The 19,962-nt window shown below is 46.5% G+C and overlaps 1 protein-coding gene across 1 annotated transcript in view; it reads left to right on the top strand.

Moving 5' to 3' along the window:
• Etv5 (ETS variant transcription factor 5) overlaps window positions 1-19,962 on the top strand; it is a 50,499-nt gene that overhangs the window by 7,132 nt on the left and 23,405 nt on the right. Inside the window, 2 exon segments of the mRNA NM_001107082.1 lie at window positions 12,399-12,528; window positions 13,408-13,695. Of these exon segments, the coding sequence (NP_001100552.1) occupies window positions 12,399-12,528; window positions 13,408-13,695 (418 nt within the window).

Consider the following 19,962-nt stretch of genomic DNA (forward strand, 5'->3'; position numbering starts at 1 on the left):
TCAAACCCACAGATAGGACTGATGTCCGAGAGTAAGTACTCTGGTACTGTGCCGTGGAGATGAGGAAGCTGTCGTTTCTCTGAGCTGACTTCCTGGGTACTTCCTTATTTTTTTTTTTTTTAATGAAGGTTTTGTTTCAAGTCTGATTTTTTTTTTTTAATTTTATTTTAACATCTCATTTGTTTCCATGGTGGCCTTGTAGTAAGTACCAGCATCTCGAGTAACCGAAATAGTTTATGCTAAGGAAAGGGAGTGTTAAATCACATTGTAGAGTCATAGCTCTGCACCGAATTCACAAACTTTGTATTAAAATTCAGATGACCCCATTTTCCCCTTGAATTAAAAAAGTGGGGGAGGGGTATGACTTTGGAAGTAGAGTAATTTCTCTGAGGACCAGCTAATTAACTGTTAAAAATCAGCTTTTCCTGAGTGCGGTGCCATGGAAGACTGGGCACTAGGGTTAACATTTATGTTAGCCCTGGGTCCTCAGCCACAGATAGGACAGTGACCTGGGGCCCTTACCACTGTGGTCAAGCCACAGCCTGTTGGGAGGGGGTGCTGGTGGCAGCTCTTGCTGTGGCTGAGGCCACTCGGAGCTAAAAGGAAGGCGTCCTGTATGTGTTCTTAGAGGAGAAGAAAGGAAGTGTGGGTGTCCTAGGAAGAGGCCGCCTGGCAGAGTCAAGACTGTTTCTTAGGAGGCCGGGGTACTGAAGCGGGGAGCGGGAGGGGGCGAGAAAGCTGATGGAGAAGTGTAAGGGAAAGCATAAAACACGGAGGAATGATGACTGACCCCCAGGCCCGCCAGGTGTAGGTGACTCTCAGAGAATTTACCAGCCAGCCCTTGCTGCCAACAGGGCCCTAAAAGCTCGGCGGTCGTTCCTAGCATCAGGAGAACTGTTAGTGACCTAAGACCATTGATCTAACCATATGGTATTTAAAACAATGGTTTTTCTCTTACTCTTCTGTGTCCAGTAGAGCCCGGAAGCCTTTGTGGTTCTTTGTATTTGGTGAAGGGGGGGATTAATCTGCCTGACAGGCCGGTCAGCCCTGTAGGTGCCAGGAGTAACTGAAATCCTGGCATCCATCAAGTCAGCATTTAGCCCCCGTTGCCCAGCATCCTTCTGCTTTACAAGATGAAGGTGCAGGGACTATAAAAGCCGAGAGAGGTAGGTCTCGAGCTCACTGCTGCTCCTGGCTCAGACCGTCATTACTGCGTCACAGGCCTGAGTAAAGAGCATCCCTCAGGGTGAGGTGGGTTTGGGTGTGTGAGAGACCGTTCCTCTTGCATTGCTTGAGTTTTGACGGCAGTGGAGAAGCAGCCTCCGGCTGACGTCCCCCTCTTGGGCATGGGCTGCCCTTGAGCAGCATGGGCCCCATCTGTGCCCTGGCACTCGCTGCTTCTCCATTTGGAATCCAGGGAGCTCTGAGTCTCGTCATGTTGCGGCTCCTGGTTCTTGGATGGGTGCCAGGCTCGCTGAGACCATTACCGGATTAGGTTGCTTTTTAAAAAATTCATTTTGCGAACCCTCAATCAAGCTCATTTAACAGAGGCTTTGGTCGTCAGTTCCTACGTTGTCCCTTCTCCAGGCTTCTTTCAAGAGAATGGCAAATGCTAGAGCCCTTGGTGTGGGCACAGCCTGTGTGTGTGCTCGCACGCCATAACTCTAAGTCCATTAGGAATCAGGTACATAACGTGAGAGTGGCTTTACCTGGAGAAAACACCCCCCCCCCCAAAGGCCCTACCCACCAAAATAACGGTTGCTCTTCCTGCTTAGAAAGAGGATGTTAGAGGATTGATTGCTGCACAGGGGAGAGAATCTCTAGCTAGGCAAAGATCTAGACCAGGAGTCAGACTCCTCCCATACAGGCCAGGCGTGGTTTGTAAATTTGATATCCAGAAAGATCTCAAGAGAAGTTGGGACAGGCAGTGAAAAGCAGTAAACATAAGACGTTTGAAAATACATGTGCTCCGAAGAAAACAGTCTACAAGATCAAAATTATCTTATTCGAATTTCCTGAAGAACCGTTCGTTTCCCTGAAATCAAGTTTGGTTGTCAGACAGGTTCCATCCACTCACCCTCGGGGTAACTGCTGAGTGTTGGGGGGTTGAGGGGGGGCTAAGACACCAAACCAGTTTTTAAGCCTTGTACCCTGTGAAGTCTGGAGAGATTTTATCTTTCCAGTCCAGATCTGCACATTCTTCCCTTTCGCTGCCTGGACATCCAGGAGGGTACGCTAAAAGCTTCAGGGGCACTCAGAAGCCAAGAAATTGTTGAAATTCCTAGTGTCTCCCAAGCCTGCCCTGGGGAAGAAGCCATGGGCTCTCAGTGTTGGCTAAAGGGGGAAAGAAGTCTTGGTAAGGCCAGCTCTCAGACACAGATAGAGCTGCCCCTTAATCTAAACCAGTTTTCCAGGGCAGTAGACACAGGGATTCTCCCTAGGAAGCTACAGTGTTTCTAACCGGCAGTTCAGTAGACTGTTTATTTCTTTGCTCTTGTGCCTGAGGGCACTCCCCTGCGCCTCTTCTCTCAGAGATTTGCCCAACCTTGCAGATTGCAACAATAATCCTAGCCATTTGGATCCAGGGAAGGGTGCAGACCTAGCCAGCGCCCCCTACTGCGTCTGAATTTCTTACATAAATACTGCATACTGGGCAAGCAAGCTTCTCCAGGGCCACAGCTGAGCCCCGGGCACTAGTAGTAGGTCTGTCCCAGTTAGCTGGGCTGCAGACTGACTCCCCCTCTTGCCTGAATGGAGCATTCCAAATTGGTTGTGAATGGAGGGCGGGGCCCACTGGCAGACTTTTTCAATGAATAACCAGACCCCATTGTGCAGTCTGTGGAAAAACAACCAACTCCAACAAGGCTGTGACTGTTAGAAATCTGCGTGTGATTGGCAGCTTGGAGAGCCTCCAGAATTAGTTTCCTTTGGCTTCCTAACTGCTCCCTGCTCTCCAAACCTGAGCTTAATGGGGTATGAGTTTTCTTTTAAGGGCTGTCTTTTAACTCTCTCCCTACCAGGCTGATGACCTGGGCTGAGAGGACTGGTTATGGTGGATCCCGGAGGCCCTGAGTCGTCCTCCTTCCTTCCCATGCCATTTTCAAATGTAGTAGTCTGAAGGCAGCGGAGGTAGCATCAAGGGCAGGTTAGCATCTCCAGAGAGACTTGAGGATTTCATCTTTTTATTTCTTCTGGTGCTGTTACTTTAGCTGTGTAGTCTGGTCCCCCATCCCCCTCCACTCCACCCTAAAATGGCCACCAGGTCTTCCAGACTCAACCTTTTATTCCAGGTGCGGAAGGTAGGTGTTGGCAAGCCACAAGCTAAGCTATCTGGCTAAGTCTTTCCCAGGAGCCAATAAAAATGTACTTCTTTCTACTCCGTGGTCTCCCTTTCATTCTTGTCTGTGCTCAGAAAGTATTACTTTAAAATGTTGATTCCCAAACTTCAGCACCTGGCTACAGGCTACCCTCTCCATGGCTCCCCCCATTTCCTAAACACCGAGGAAAAGGAATGGCCTCCCCAGATGAAGACCCAGGAAGTAAGTACCAGAAAGAACTCAACCTCGAAACAACTCCAAAGCCAGAGGAACCTCCTCGTGCAGGAAGTGCTCAGGGCTTTAGGAGGACCCAGCTCAATGCTGTGCTGCACCCTTAAATATCCTCCAGCATCTTGGCTAACAGCCAGCTCCCAGGACACCCTCAAAGAGCATGCTTATCGTAGAGCACACAGTCAAAGGGGAAAAAAACCTAACTAGTAGTGATCAGTGTGGTTTCCTCAGGATTTTAAAGTGTTCATCTGAGCCTTTGCCTTTTTGTCCTCAAAACCAAAATAAAGTTCTTTGAGTTTTGTTAGAGGGCTCTTTACCCCAGGTACTTGCCTGGTTGTTGGCCCTGCAAGGCATCTCCTTTCTCCTAGGAGAGCAGACCTGGGCAGTTGTTGATAGACTGACAGAGTTGAAACCTTTCTGAAGGTTACTCCCTGCAGGCTGAGGCTGCTATGGCCGATGAGCGATTCCAAGAGGATATGTACATACATACATACATACATACATACACACACACATACACACATATATGTATTAATTGTACATTATAGATAACAGTATATAAAGATATATATATATAAATGAGAGAGAGAGAGAGTGTGTGTGTGTGTGTGTGTGTGTGTGTGTGTGTGTAAAGAAAGGATGGGTCTCTGGTATTGAAGACCAGATTCTTGAGCCGGCCCAAATTTCCTAATCTGAATCTTTTTTTTTTTTTTTTTGGTTCTTTTTTTCGGAGCTGGGGACCGAACCCAGGGCCTTGCGCTTCCTAGGTAAGCGCTCTACCACTGAGCTAAATCCCCAGCCCCAGGATTTTTTTTTTTTAATAGTTAATATTGACACTGCTTCTGATTTAGGATTAAGAGATTAAGAAGCACCCATTCGTTGCATTTGTGTATGCCTCATTTGACTATTTAATCTATAACCGTCTCCCCGGTTTGGTTTTGTTTGTTTATTTGTTTGTTTGTTTTTGGAAGCAGGGTCTCGTGTATCTCCACCCATATTTCCCCCTATAACACTGAATTTTTAAAAGACATGGTCTTATTATGTATCCTAGGCTGGTCTCAAGTTCACGATCCTCCTGCCTCAGCCTCCCAAGTGCTAGGATTATAGGTGTATGCCACAGCAGAGTGAAGTAGTTTTAGGGTTGCTGACCCCGTGAAGGGTGTATTTAAAAAGCGTAGAACTGAAATCAGCCTGTGGAAATGCTCACGTCAGGTTTGGAAATCTCCTATACTGTTGATCCGACACTCAGTTGCACTCCCGTTACTGTGGTGAACTTGGAAGAATAGCACTGGATGTTGGTAATCAGAAAGAGCTTGTGCATGCTTGAGAAGAGGCTTTTTGGGAACCTCACGACAGATTTCAGCACAAGGCTGGGGACTTTGCCCCGCTTGCTGTGGGAGCCTGAGGACCTGAGGTCAAATCTCGAGCGCCCACCTAAAAAGCCAGGTGTGACCACACGTGCCTATAGCCCCACTGTTGAGGAGTCAGGACGGCTGGGCTGGCTGCTACGCTAGCTCCAGACAGTGAGAGAGTCTGTCTGAAAGGGGTAAGGTGAAGAATAACAGCCTTCCTGTTGGTGATTCTGTAGACGCACGTGCGTAGATACCACACATACATAGTAAATCAACCAAATCAATTCTAAAAAGTTTAGCATAGCTTGTCCAGTGGTTGATGTCGCTGTATTAGATTTGAGGGCTGGTGCTTACAGAGGTTAGCTATGAGATATGGAAATGGTACACCGCCCTGCAGGTATGTCCTCTCATTCTGCTCTTGGGCCTTGATGCTCCCTAACTGTAACTGATAAAGCCTCTGGCTTTTATTTTTTGAGACAGATGTCAGATAGAATGGGTATCAGCCACTCTGACAATGCCTCTTACTGGGTTTGGGACTCTTAGATGCCTCCTTTTTTCCAAATACCCCCTTTAAGTGACAGACTGCTTAGCTCATCTTCCAGTGCAAGGTGTGGTCTACTGTGCCTACGACCCACTGGTGCCACTCAGCCAGTACAGTGTGTGTAGAGGGGATGTTAGTGTGTGTCACAGATAGCCATTGTACTCTGGAACTCACAGCAGCTTTGGATATCTGCCTAAGACCTGCACAAGATCAAGCTAGGCAGCAGTTCTGGCTTGGATAAAGGAGGAGCTCATGAAGCCTCCCTGCCACCCGAGGAACTTTGGCAAAGATGGCTGCTGGGGAAGGGAGAGATTTTCCTTGGAGGTGTAGCCGCTGGTAGGGTACAGACTTCACACAGGAAGCACTACTAGATTTTGTGGGTCATTAGAAAGCAAAGCATGAGGGTGTGAGAGGAACATGGTGGGGGCGGTGTTAGAATAGTGGGAGGGGTGGCAGGGGAGCTAAAGGTAGGGAATGCTCAAGACACAGTGTGCGTATGAAGTTGTCAGGGCGTGCGTAAGTGTAATCCCTGCGGTAGGTTTCTAATCTGCTCATTCCTAAAATGGAGAAATATTTCTGACTTTTCCGGTAATATAGCTGAGAACCAAGCCTCCTTCCAGCTCTTTGCTAATTGGCTGTGTGACTTGTGTCTCCCTTCCAACAGTAAGCTCTGCGGGTCTTCTAAAATTCTTTGTATGCACATTGATACAGTGTGTCTACCGATGTACCAAGCTTATTTTGAGATTCATCTCTGTGAATAAATGTAACTGATAATGTATCCGTTCTAATCTCTGGACAGAACTAAGGTTTTCCTACATTGAAGTATAGATAAATTTGAGAACTGTTGTCTTTGTAATGTTAAACTTTTCAGTCCATGATACATCTTTCATTTATTCTTTTTTTGCTAGTGATTTATGGGAATCTTTCATTAGATTATGTTTAAGTAATCGATATTTCTGTTGCTATTAAAATTTTCATCGCATTTTAATTGTCTGTGGGGGGTGCACATGTGCTAACACATGCATGTGACAACTTTGAGGAGTCGGGTGTCCCCTACTGTATGGCTTTCAGGGATCAAATTGAGAGTTTCAGGCTAGTTGGCTGGCAGCTATGCCCAGTGAGCCTTTTCACTGGCCCTAAATGTATTTTCCTTAATTATTATTAATTGTATTCATTTTTATGTATGTTTTTCTTGCATGTATGTGTGCATACCACATGTGTGTTTGGTGCCCTCACAAGGTAGAAGAGGGCATTAGATCCCTGGAAACTGGAGTTCCAGAGGGTTGTGACCCACCATGTGGGTGCTGGGAATCAAACCCAGGTCCTCTGCAAGAGGAACAAGTGCTCTTAACAGCAGAGCCGTCTCTCCGGCCCCCTAAGTATATTTTCTTATTTCATACTGCTTTGGACACTGGATGCAGACACTTGTTTTTGTTTACTGAGCTTGTAACAAATGACGGTGCCCGGTGAACCTGTCACATTTTGTTCTTTGTGGTTTATATCATTTGTGTAGTCGGCCACTTGTCTGTGAAGAACGACAGTTTGATTCTTCTCTGGTCCCTCTGTATGTGTGGCTTTTGTTATTTTCCCTCCCTCTGTTAGTGAGGACCAGCTGGTTTGTTAATCCTGTGTCCCTTGCAAGGAATTTCCTCATCTCACAGAACCAGAAGCTACGAGGTTATAAGTTGGTCGATACGTAAACAGTGCTTAAATTTAAAATGGTGTCGTGATGAGCTGGAGAGAGTGCTGACCTGTAATGCATGCCCAGGTGTGGGCTTAATCAAACGTCACCATTTTGTTTTTATCTGTGTTTGGGTATAGATCTTTATTAGAGTTCTTATAGTCAGATAGGAAGCTGGGTTTCGGATTTAGCGTTCTCGCGTCAGAGGTGGCTGTAAGAGAGGGTTGTCAAGATACAAATCTGCCAGTGTGTTGGCAGGTATCTAAATGAGCAGAAGGCTTTGGCCGACTGGACTGTGGGAGGGAGAATGAGACCCTGTAGGAGGAACACTAGAACAGAAGGCTTGGATTGGAAAGAACGAAGGCCGTGGGAGTGGGGAAGCTTAGCTGCCAATGGGCACGAAGGAGGAGGATCCTGGCCTTTCGTGTGGTAGTGGCAGAGGAAGTGTTCCCTAGTGGGTTAGGTGTCCGGTGTGCCCCACCTGGAAAGTACACGGTAAACAGGAGGCTACAGACTTGTGATTTGTTTGGCAAATCCTTTTTTTTTTTTCTTTCATGATTTCTGATTTGGCTCTTTTCCATCTCTTTTCATCTGCCCCTAGGAAAATAGGGTCTGGATTTTCAGCCCATGGTGACCTTGATCCCTATCCTCCTAACCTTCTGAGTGTTGGACCTCAGCACATTCCACCATGCCCATGATTGACTGCATGGCTAGCTTTCTTTCTTTTTTTTTTTTCTTTTCTTTTCTTTTCTTTTTTTTTTGGAGCTGGGGATCGAACCCAGCTCTACCACTGAGCCAAATCCCCAACCCTATGGCTAGCTTTGTTTACTAACAACTCTGTCTCTGTCTCTCTGGTGTGCTCTGCGTTCCCCCCCCCCCTTCCGCCCCCCAATTCATACAGCTCAGGCTGGTCTCAAATGTGCTATGTGACTGAGGATAGCCTTGAACTCCTGATCTTCCTGCCTCCACCTCACAAGGACTGGTACTACACATATGAGCCGCTATGCCTGGTTCCGACCCTTTTTCTAAATAGTCTTTTTTTCTCCCTCCTCTGATTACCTCTGAGACTATAATAAGATGCTTAAGAACTGCTTGGTTAGAAGTCCTGGAAACTTACTATCTGTGAGATCATAGCAAGCTCCAGGAGCTTTGTTCCCTAACTAAAGGGAAAGTGCAATAGCATTTTCCATTGGAAAGGAAGGGAGCTCAGGCATCTGCCACAGAGGGAGAGCTAGGAGCCTGCTCGGATGTCTCTCTCTTGATCTGTCTCCTTCATTCTTTCCCGGAAGTATTGCTTCCTCCAGTCTATTTTCCTTTGTTCAAGAGTACTTTGTGGGGTGGGGAGATGGCTCAGCACCTTCTGAGCAAACATTAGGACCCCAATTCAAGCCTCCAGCACCCACGTAAAAAGCCAGGTGTGACTGTGCACCTGTGACCCCAGGGTTGTGTATGACGTGTGTGGAGGGGTGGGGTGTGGGTTGCTGAGTGCCAGCCTCGCCCCAGGATCGATGAGAGAGTCCGACTCAGAGAAAAAAGGCAGAGTGATTGAGAGATCACTGATGTCCTTTCCCCTGCTCTCCACACGTGCTTACGTTCACACCGCACGCATGTGAGCACGCACACAAATCCTTCCAGCCAGAGATAATGTGATATTTTTATGTTTTAGGTTGGAAAAAGAAAAGTTCGCCCCCTATTTCTTTGTAATGGGCAAAGCAGGTTATTGGAATGTCTCCCATTTCTGACCCTGTGGTAGAAGGCTGGCAGAGTGTCCTGGAGTTCTTGCCGCCCATTCACAGCAGCTCTAAGGCCCCGAGTGATTCCCTCAACTCCTTTGAGTCTCAGGGTTCTATGGGTAGAGGATTGGGCAAAGCAGGCCAAGGCCCCAACAGCCTCTCAACCGCTTCTATGAGAAAAACACTCAGAAAGTCAAATCGACCCAGGGTGTGTGTGTGTGTGTGTGTGTGTGTGTGTGTGTGTGTGTGTGTGTACCAGAGGAATCTTCCTGTTGGTTCATCTAGCTAGTGCTGAGAGAATATGGTCTCACAAGACCCGAGAAGGGTATTGGCGATGGTGAGGGTGGTCCATATTTATCAGGTGACTGGCTTCTCATTGCTCTCAGGCCTCACCGTTCTCTTCCTGTCAGCATAGATCTGTGATCTCTCCAGATGACAGATGGACATTTATAGCTAAACTGTACCTAGAATTAAAGAGTCAGTGTGGACCATGCCTTCAGCCTTAAAAGCTGGTCTGTAATATAATCAATCTATAACTTAGTATGATGGGGGTGCTGTGGCTTTTTATTTTTGGGGGGATGGGGTTGTTGTTTTGTTTTTGAGAGGTTTTGCCATGTATCCCAATCTGGGCACAAACTTCTGATCCTCCTACCCGAACCTCTGAGTCCTGGAATTACGGAAGTGTGCCTGGCTATTCACCAAATTTCTTGAAATTTATAGAGAAAGTGCGATTCCAGTAAGAGACAGCCAGATGTAGAAGACACTGACTGAGGTAGAGACAACAGGCGTTGTAGATTGGTTGGCCTTGTCAGGAAAAGTGGTGATTTTAATAACAAGATTGTAACGATGAAGACATTCCTAAAGCCCAAAATGAGAAAACTGAATACTGCTTTGTCATCTACTTTCCAAATTTAAATAAAGCAATGATTACAAATGACAATTTTTAGACAAAGAACAGTTAGGCTTTGAAGGCTGCACATAATTTTCGTTTTGAGTGGAGTTTGGATACTGTTCTGATTGTTTTTTAACCAAAACTTTTCGACAGCAGGAAAGTCATGAAAGAAGAGGTGGTGAGGAAGCGGCCATTCTGGGTGGCCAGAGTTTCTCACTTACTAACAAAATGCAAATGCAGCTTAGCTCCTTTCTGTGTCTGAGTATCTGAAACATTTGATAACAATTGACTCTCGGCTGCCATGATGTCACCATCAGAAACTCATGACAGAGACTCTAATATTAGACTTCTAAATATAATCTGCTAGTTCTCAACTTATTTCATGGATTCAGGAAAACACAGTTGGTATTATGTAAGAAAGGAATTATGAAAACCAGTCTTCTCTGGTCTGTTGGCAAGACAGCCTTTTCTTTTCTTTATATATATATATATGGGGCAGGGGTAGACTGCACACAACGTGTGGGGCGCATCCAAATGGTGGGGGCTTGGGGTACATACATGGGGTATGTATGTACCCTGTATATACATATATGATGACATTTGTGTGGAGATCAGGGGGCGACTTTCGGAAGTCAATTAATTCTCTGTCGACCATGTGATGTGGGGGGCGAATTCAGTCCATTGTATTTGAAGTTAGGAGAAACGAGTTGTCTAGAAGATTGTTCAGTCTTCCTAGATAGAAAAGGATGACGGTGTGGCTTATTCTGACTAGTAAAATCAGCAGATCTTAGCCAGAATCTTAGAAGTGTTTTAGAAGTAAACATTAAGTCAAGGAAGATTTGGGCCGTGGGAGATATCACCAGAGCACTGCCTCCTCTGGTTATGCCCTGAGCTTTGTGACAAGATGGTTAAGAGGTGGTTAAGGTGCTCAGGGAAGTTACCCACACCCTGCAGCCAGGTAGATATCCAGAGAGTAGCCATTTTAATATACTTACTAGAAGGGACAGCCCTCGTGGTACAGTGTCTGGATTAGGGTATTTTCAACTTTGGGGAAAGGGGCTTCTTTGAAGCAATTTAGTATCTAGGTAAGGGGCAGACTTAGCTTTCTGTACTCAAGCATGTGGAGGCACTGTAAAGCCTTCATTTTGAGAAATCTGTAATGGCCTTCTAAACACAGCCCTGGCCATGTGCACTTAACCTCATGAATTCAGGAGAGGCGATTAGCATTGCCTTAGTCCATTTTCTGTTGCTGTAACAGAATAACCCAGACTGGGTGATTTACTAAGAATACATAAGTAAATGTGTGAGACTGTATGTATATACTTGTGTAGTTTGTAAAGTTGATTTTGGTTATGGTTCTGGACACTGAGGAGCATCTGGTGAAGTATTTATGCAGAGCAGAGGGAAAGGGAAGTGCATGGGAAGACACAACACTGAAGCACACTGTAGAAGAGGAGAACGGGCTGGAGAGAAGACTCAGCAGTTAAGAGCACTGACTGCTCTTCCAGAGGACCCAGGTTCAATTCCCAACACCCACGTAGCAGCTTAATGTAATTCCAGTTTCCTGGGGTCTGGACACCCCCACATAGACAATTGGGCAAAACACCATTGCACATGAAATTAAGAGAAAAAAAAGTGGAGACCATGCTTCATCCCTTGTCATGACCCAAACACCTCCCTTCAGCACATTACATTGGGAAACGGATTGCAACCCAGTGAGTTTCAGGGGGAACAAACTATCGGTGGATTCCACAAACTGAAGGACTGCCTATGGAAACCTGCCTTCCTGATGGGTTGCTGGGAAAGGCCGGGAGCAATACTGTGGACACAAAGTCCTCCACAGACTTCTAGCTAGTTAACCTCACCCAGAGACCACTAAGTTGGTTTAATCCTTCACTTTGAAGTGTTTTGTAATTCCCCTAAACCTGAGTGGTTCTTACTCAGAACTACTATTTAGCAATACTTGAAAAAAGAGACTTTGAAAAATCCTATTTAATCTGGAAAGAAGCTTCTGAATAATATTAATATTGCAGCCAGGTGGTGGTGGTACATGCCTTAGGGAGGCAGAGGCAGGTGGATCTCTGAGTTTGAGGCCAGCCTGGTTTACAGAGTGAGTTCCAGAACAGCCAGGGCTACAAGGAGAAACTGCGTCTTTGGGGGGAGAGGGACAAAAACAGAAAGAGTGTAGCCATGGCCATTTGAAAGTCTTTGAGAAGCTAAGTTGTAATGGCTCTCATCAGAGCTCAGGCTGTTGTCTCCTTTTGGAGACTGAATTCTCGGTGTCCACACTTCTGAGGCCTTTTATTTCATCAACAGCCTTAGGAGTTTTAAAGACTTCAGAAACTGGGAAACAAGAGTCACGACTACAGAGATGGGAATTGGGGGGGGGGGGTCACTCCTTTAAAATGCCGGGGTGATTTCTGACGAGCTTCCCTACGTAGCCCAGGCTAGCCACATGGGCACCACCATGCCCTGCTAAGGACCTCTCATCGGTTTCTGACAAAAGGTTGCATATTTAGGTGGGGCGGTTTTCCTCGACCTTGGGCTGTTAGAGCAAATCAGCTCTGGGGAAGTTTGTGGACAGAAGAGTGATTTGGTAAATGCCCTTTCCCTCCCTCCTCACTCCCTCTCCTTCCTACTTCTGATTTTAGTGGTGCTTCACGCCCCACCTCCCACCAAGATCAAACGGGAGCTGCACAGCCCCTCCTCTGAGTTGTCCTCCTGTAGCCATGAGCAGGCTCTTGGTGCTAAGTATGGGGAAAAGTGCCTCTACAACTATTGGTGAGTGTTGGGGTCCCGGCCGGGGGGGGGGGGGGGGATGGAAGGCTCTGGAAGGAAGCAGCATCACACAGTACCAAGCATGTACGCCATGGATGCCCTGTGGTGTGATCTAGGTGTAGCCCATTCCACTGGGCCCGTTATATGCTATGCATGAAAGGCAAAACTTCCATTAAAATGCTCTGGCTCCACAGGGAGCCCCAGGTAGGCCAGCGAAGGCTGCAGGGAATGCTGGGCCCTTTGATCTGTGGCTTTGAGGCAGGTGATATACACCGTCTTCCTGTCTATCATATATGTTAATGTGAACTTTTAGCAGCAAGGAAATAATCTTAAAATCAGAATAAACAAAAAGGCCCCCACGCTTGTGCCCTTTACTTAAGAATATCCAGGCCCCAGGAATGAGGCTTTAATTTTAATCATTCTTTGCACTTAAAGGTAAACACAGATCTGCCTGGAACCAGCAAAGGCTTGTTTAATTTAAGCTCTGTTGCCTTCCACAAAGATTTTTGACCAATTGCTGGGAACCCCTGGAATATTTTGGAGAGGGGACCAGAGAAGGCCCTTAAATTCCCAGCCTCACCCATCCACCCCTGCACACACATACAAAGAGAATTCTTTTAGAAGGAGGGAAAAAAGGAAACCGGAAGCAGAAGCTAAAATTATCTTGGAGAAAAATCACACGAAGTGTTAAACAAGTCCTTTGACGCCCTGCGTTTGTCACTTTTCTGAGGTACAAATATTCCCCTGGGCTGTAGCGATTTCACTGTGTTAATGATGTCATTTCCTGGCAACAATGGGCTGCAAACTGGTGTTCTGCTGGGCCTGGTTACTATGCAAATGCTTCTCTGCAGCTTAATGGAGCTTCTGTCTTTCTTTTTACAGTGCCTACGACAGGAAGCCTCCCTCTGGGTTCAAGCCATTAACCCCGCCCGCCACTCCTTTGTCACCCACCCATCAGAATTCCCTATTTCCCCCACCTCAGGCAACTCTGCCCACCTCAGCTCTTGCCCCTGGAGCCGGCCCAGTTCAAGGGGTGGGTCCTGCCCCAACCCCTCACTCGCTTCCAGAACCTGGATCACAGCAGCAAACATTTGCGGTCCCCCGGCCACCACATCAGCCCCTGCAAATGCCAAAGATGATGCCTGAAAGCCAGTATCCATCAGAACAGAGGTGGGTACCACCCTGCACTAAGTTTCTCCTCTCTCATGTCCTTTTCTCATCACGAGAGAGGAGCAGTTGGTCACATTGGCCAGGGGTCTGTAAAGTTCTCACTCCATTGACTCTTCAGTGGAGTATGGATGTACTGTGGGTATGGCTGACTATATAGTACCCTGTTACAGAGGTTCTCAGAATGGTTTCTAGGATTCTTAGGAAGCCTGTCGACGCGCTTCCAGCCAGGGTGGAGGGGTGACTTGCTCAGATGCACAATCAACCCACCAGTTTCTGGGCTCCTGAGAGACTGCCCGTAAAGCTGACCTGTAGTGCATGCCGCTTTCAATCATGCTATTACATTCTGTTTGCATCCGGGGAAGACTCTGAGTTACAGAAGCCAGTGTTTTTCACATGTTAGCCTATTTCTACGATAAAATGAGCTAGAGAGGTTAGTGATAACACCTGCTTTTGAGGTAGAAACTTCCTGGTTTCCCTGTAGGTCGTTTCACGTGTCTTAACGGTTGAAACGTCTTGGTTAATTATCCGGAGTCCTTCACTCATCAAACAGAAAGGTAGAGAGGGATCCGGCTTTCGACGTTCATCGTGCTGGTCTGGAAATGCGGCCAGGTGTGGACTTACTCATTACATGTCAGACGCTTTTCATCTGTGTTGACAGTGACTCATCAGTGGTGTTAGCGAGGACAGCAGGATGGGAACCACCACTCTGCTGGGGGTGGGCCGCACTCGGAGAAGGAAGGGCGCTGATGGGTTCTACTTGGCGTCTGTCTAGAGGTTTTTCTTGCTTCTGGTCCTGTCCCCACTTCTAACCCACAGGATGCAGTTGACTGATAGTCTTTCCCATAGTCAAGCCAAGAGCCACAGAGAGGCAGTTATGCTATTTAGAGCCCCCGAGGTGATCACCCATCTGGGGGCGCCTGAGATTTGTGATACGGCAGAGACACTGGTTCATGAGTTTCTCTTGCCACACAGGCTGCGTCTGAAAGAAAACAGCCGCCACCAGGCTTTGGCGGTGTCATACACTCATAACCTTGTTCTTTGTCAAGAGAATCGATATTCTTATGAAAAAAATAAGACGTTTGGGTCAAAAGTGGTGAGCTTTTGCCATTTTTATTCTGGTTTGGGTGTGTGTTTTTTAAACAGAATCTCACTGGTTTCGTGCAGGAGTTGGTTATTAATGGGGGAGGGGAAGATGCTGGGGCGAATTTGTTCGGTATTTGAAATGCCTGGCAAGTGTAGGCATAGGGAAATTGCCTTGTTAAGTCCTTTTGATTAGCACCTTCCTGTCTACCCTCGTTTCTTAGCCTGAGCGATGTGACAGTTTGTATGAATTGGCCTCACTGGAGGAGACCAGGCATCAGTTGTAGAGTAGACAAGTCTCCTGGCTGCCTACCCTCTAGAAAGGAGATTCAGGTCCCCAGGATTTATGACTATCTGCCCTCAGGTCCAGAGGGAAAGCGTGTAGGTGTCCTTTCCAGATGAGTCTTTTGTGAAGTGGCCTATCTGTCTTGAACTTCCTGCTTCTTTTCCCTTGACCTGTAGTAATGATGGGTGACAGAGACTCTGGAAACCTGGGGTGAAAGGTGAGCTAACGTGTAGGCTTCTAAAATGACACAGTAAGCAGTACTGAGGTGCTTGGGGCTCCCCTAGAGCACTGCAGCCTCGAGGCTGAGGGTGCACACAGGAGCACCCCCCCTCTTCCCACAAGGATGTGGAGATAAAAATCCAGATCCCAGCAGGGAGAAGTTGCTCGGCCTGAAAAGTTTTCTGTGAGAGCCTGAGTCGGAGTCTCAGGCCCCTGTGAAAAGGCCAGGAGAAATCCCTAGGGCTTGCTGGCCAGCCTGCCTAGCGTGGGTGGTGGGGTCCAGGTCCAGTCAGAGACCCTGCCTTCAAAAAACAAAGTGGAGAGAGCCTGAAGTTGACCTTCTGTGTCTGCCCACACTGTATGTTCATGCGTGTGCCCTTGTTCTGCTGGAGACTGAGTTGGTAGAGCTTCAGCGAGGCTATCAGTCACTTAGATAAACTGTGACGAGGGCTCTGCTTTGCCTCAGCCCCTCCCAGCCTGCCCTTGTTTAGTGTAGGTTATTCTGTAGGATAAAGGGAATACAGCTCTACAGCCAAAGCAGAAGTCGGTTGTCATTGTGTTTTAATTTTTCGGTGAGAAAGCAAATCGTGTTCTGTATGCATAGGATTGTTTTTGAATTGCAAACAATCCACAAGGATCACTGAAAAGCTGAGCACCCTGGAAGGGGCCATTTTGTCCTTGACCTTTGCTCTTCTCAGTGTCTTTGAAGTTCCTGATTTATCTCCCATGGGTAAGATGTCTTTTGTTCCAGATAGGCCCAACCTGTTCAGACTGCATCTTTCTCTTTGGACAGGATGTTAATGGCCTTCTGCGTATTTGTTGAGAGTGGCGGTCACTTGCTGTAGTCATGCTTTAAACAGCTAAAATAAAACACAGTCGCCGTATATTCTTAGAGTTTCATGTAATCTACCTATATATCTCTTCACAACTCAGTTTATTTTCGGAAGATAAATACTGTATTTGAAAGCAGTGTTTTATATTGGTGGTTCCTCCCACACGGTGTGGGAGGGGATCATGTATTTGGCGTGCTACAGCGTGTTCCATTTATACTCCTTAGAACTCTTTAGTTTTTCCTCTGGCCAGACCAATCTTGATGGTCATACTTGCTGAGAACTTAGAAGCTGTATTCTACCCTCAACACGTGGGGGGTGGGGGTTGTTTCATTTTTTTTGTTTTGTTTTTTTTTTTCTTTTCTTTGTATTGTATCTCAATGAAGAAAGCCTCACAATTTAAAGAGGCTTCACAGAAAATTTTTTTAAAAAGTCCCCCATCTAGGAATTTTGAAATACTATGCCGTCTCCCACACTTGGCATCAAGAAAAACAAAAACTAAAGACAAAACTTAAGAAAATGTCCCTATAGTAGAAAAAAAGGCAAAACAAGGCTGCTTTTGCATGGTACACAGGAGCATCCGGTAATGTGGTTGGTAACGGTGGTCGGTCACTGAAGGAAGGTCACCCAGGCATCAGGAGGTCAGCCCCGGGATGGGCCACCAGCAGGGCCCTGTAGTCAGTACTTTGTGAAAGAGGAGAGTACCAGCTGGTTGAGAGCTGTCTTCCTGCTGTGTGATCTGGGCCTGATACCTGACTGAGCTGTTTTCTCCAACTTCGATTGCATAGAAACCATGATGCTCGATAAGTTACAAGATTGACTTCCTCTTGGAGTCCATCCCTGACAAACTCATTCACTCACCATTGCCCTCCGGGTCTTGTGTGGTTACAGGAAAAGGGTTGACTGAGTCACGGTGTAACTCAGCTTGGAGTACAGACTACGCGTGTCCTCACCACATGTCTGGCTAATGACAAGCTTTGTGTGGGTTCATTTTGGGTCTAAAACCAAAGTGCTTGGATTCTTTTTTTTTTGGTTCTTTTTTTCGGAGCTGGGGACCGAACCCAGGGCCTTGCACTTCCTAGGCAAGCGCTCTACCACTGAGCTAAATCCCCAACCCCAAGTGCTTGGATTCTTAATGCAACTTTCTGTGACAGACTAACTTTCTCCTAGTAGTTGAAATAGAGAGTATGCTGACTCAGAAAGCTAGTTTCCAGCATCTCACTGTTTCTTCTTCATCCATCTGTCTGTCTCTCTATGTATACATGTATTTCTCCTCTGTCAAGCTAATGGAGATTTCCTTCTAACCTCCCTGAAAGTTATCAGTGAATCAGTGTTGAAATTTGTCGGACAGTACTTTTGTCTATTAAAAAAAATTGCCAAATTAATTTTTCCTTCTTCTGACCTTGTTTGTTGCTTAGTATCTTATTTTTGTTTGTTTATTTTTAATGTATGGGGTTTTGTGCTTGTGTGACACAGAATGTATATGGAGGTCAGAGGTCAGAGGCCAACTTCCAAAAAAGTCGGTGGGCTTCTTCCATGGGGAGGGATCAATTCAAGTTGTCTGTCAGGCTAGCTGCAGACTCTTTGCCCCCTGAGCCCTGCTGTGGCTCTACAGCTGGTCATCTACACTGCTGAACTGAACTGCTTTCCCTGACTTGTTTAAGAGCCCTGCATCAGATTTGTGATTGAGAATGAGGTGGTTTTCTTTCCGAAAGGGACTTTGCTGGGTCCAACGTTGACGTTGCGCTCATCAGATGAGTAGAAGATGCCTTTATATTGGGACTGTTTAGAACTTTGAAGCCTCGGCAGACACCGTGGACTTCTTAGCAAATAACAAATAACATGGTCTCACGAATCAGTTGTTCTCTGTCTTTTTTTAATATTTTTTTAATTTTTTTTTAAGATTTTATTGTATATGAATACACTGTAGCTGTCTTCGGTCACACCAGACGAGGACATCAGATCTCATTACAGATGATTGTGTTGTGGTTACTGGGATTTGAACTCAGGACCTCTGGAAGAACAGTGCTCTTAACGTCTGAGCCATCTCTCCAGCCCCAGCCCCAGTTGTTCTCTGTCTTAGTTTCGCTCCTTCTGGCCCATGTGGTTCTGTTTTCTGTAAATATCCACCTATTTAGACAGCCAGCTACCTTAGTCCCAATTTCTTACACAGCCCCCCTGGAGATGTCTTGCCTAAGTTATGGTTTGTGGTGTTTTTGTCATTTTTAAGTATTTGCTGTCATAGCTTTAAACCTTTTACAATTTCTTTTTTTAGTTTCTAAAAACAGGTCTTTTTTGATACATGGACTAGTATAATTTGTACTTCGGTGTCACCGACAGAGTATTGAAAAGTGGTTGTAGGAACAGTTTAGGGGAGGCAGGAGAGGTGGCTGTGTAACCACCTTCTCAGAGCAGAGTTCTGGTCCTAGCACTTACGATAGGCAGCTCATAATTGCCCATAACTCCAGGGTATCTGATGCCCTCTTACAGCCTACAATGGCAGCTACACAGAAATAAAAATACTAAGAGAGTCTGTGTGTGTGTGTGTGTGTGTGTGTGTGTGTGTGTGTGTGTGTGTGTGTGTGTGTAAGTAAAACTGTTGACTTTAAGGGTGAGGAGTGCTAGACACCAGCCATGGGCTTCCTGTGTGCCCCAGTTCCACAGACTGTCCCATGCCTAACTATTTTACTTACCCTTTTTTTTCCCCACACTTTTTTTGGGGTTGTGGGGGGAAGTGAGGAGGGCTTCTGTATCTCATAAGCCTCTCCTTCTGGGGGGGGGGGGGGTCCTGGGGAACAAACTGAGACGGTCAGGCTCGGCAAATGTCTATAGGGCTGGGCCGTTTTACTGCATTTTAATTTTTAAACATCAAGTGTGCACTACCCAAGTCCTATCCCTAGAAGCCACGAGAAAGGCTTGAAGTAGGTCCTCAAATTTGTCCTCCGAGCTCTGCTCCCACAATCGTCATAACACACCTGCATAATAAAGAGCAATTTTTTAAAAGATTTATTTATTTATTTATTTATTATATATGAGTACACTGTATCTGTCTCCAGACACACCAGAAAAGGGCATCAGATCCCTTTACAGATGGTTGTGAGCCACCATGTGGTTGCTGGGATTTGAACTCAGGACCTCGGGAAGAGCAGTCAGTGCTCTAAACCACTGAGCCATCTCTCCAGCCCAAAGAGCAATTTTTTAAACGTAACTTAAGCTCCAGTTGCTTCATTTTTACAGGGTTTACAGTGGCCAGGCCATCCTATTGCTTTACTGTTAGACATAGGCCTACTTGTGGATGCTGCCCCAGCCGGTGCCCTTGCAGCCTGCTGAGGCTACAGCGCCTTTCTCAGATGGAATCACTCCAGAATAAAACCCAACAATCTTGTGTCTCAGCTCAGATCTTACTTTGGTGCATATGGTAATCTCCTGACCCCAGGAGGTCTTTGTAATTGTTTCCGCTTGTGCGGGACTTTAGCTGGGAGACTGAAAGTCATGTGCGTGGAGAACTTGGACGAGCTGTGTCCAGTTACGTGCACTATCGTATGTAATCTTTACAACAGGGGCAGGTGTCCTGGTCATCCATATTCCGAGGATGAGAAAGCTGAAGGCTGAGAGCTGTTATGTAAAAGTCACGAGGGGAGGCAGTGGTAAAGACTGGCTTTTGGCTCAGCTCATTCTGATCTCAGAGCCAGGCTCTGGATTCGCCTCTGCTGTTTCTCTGTTTTGCATCATGTTCTCTTAGCCGGAACAGTGAGATTTAAGTGTGTGGTGTGGTTCTCGTTGAATCCCTACAGATCCTCTCGAAGGCCACCTCTGAACTGTCACTGACCTGCCAGGCACACACACACACCT

The sequence above is a fragment of the Rattus norvegicus genome, chromosome 11 (assembly GCF_021556685.1).
Source record: "Rattus norvegicus strain SHRSP/BbbUtx chromosome 11, alternate assembly SHRSP_T2T, whole genome shotgun sequence".
Lineage (NCBI taxonomy): Eukaryota > Metazoa > Chordata > Mammalia > Rodentia > Muridae > Rattus > Rattus norvegicus.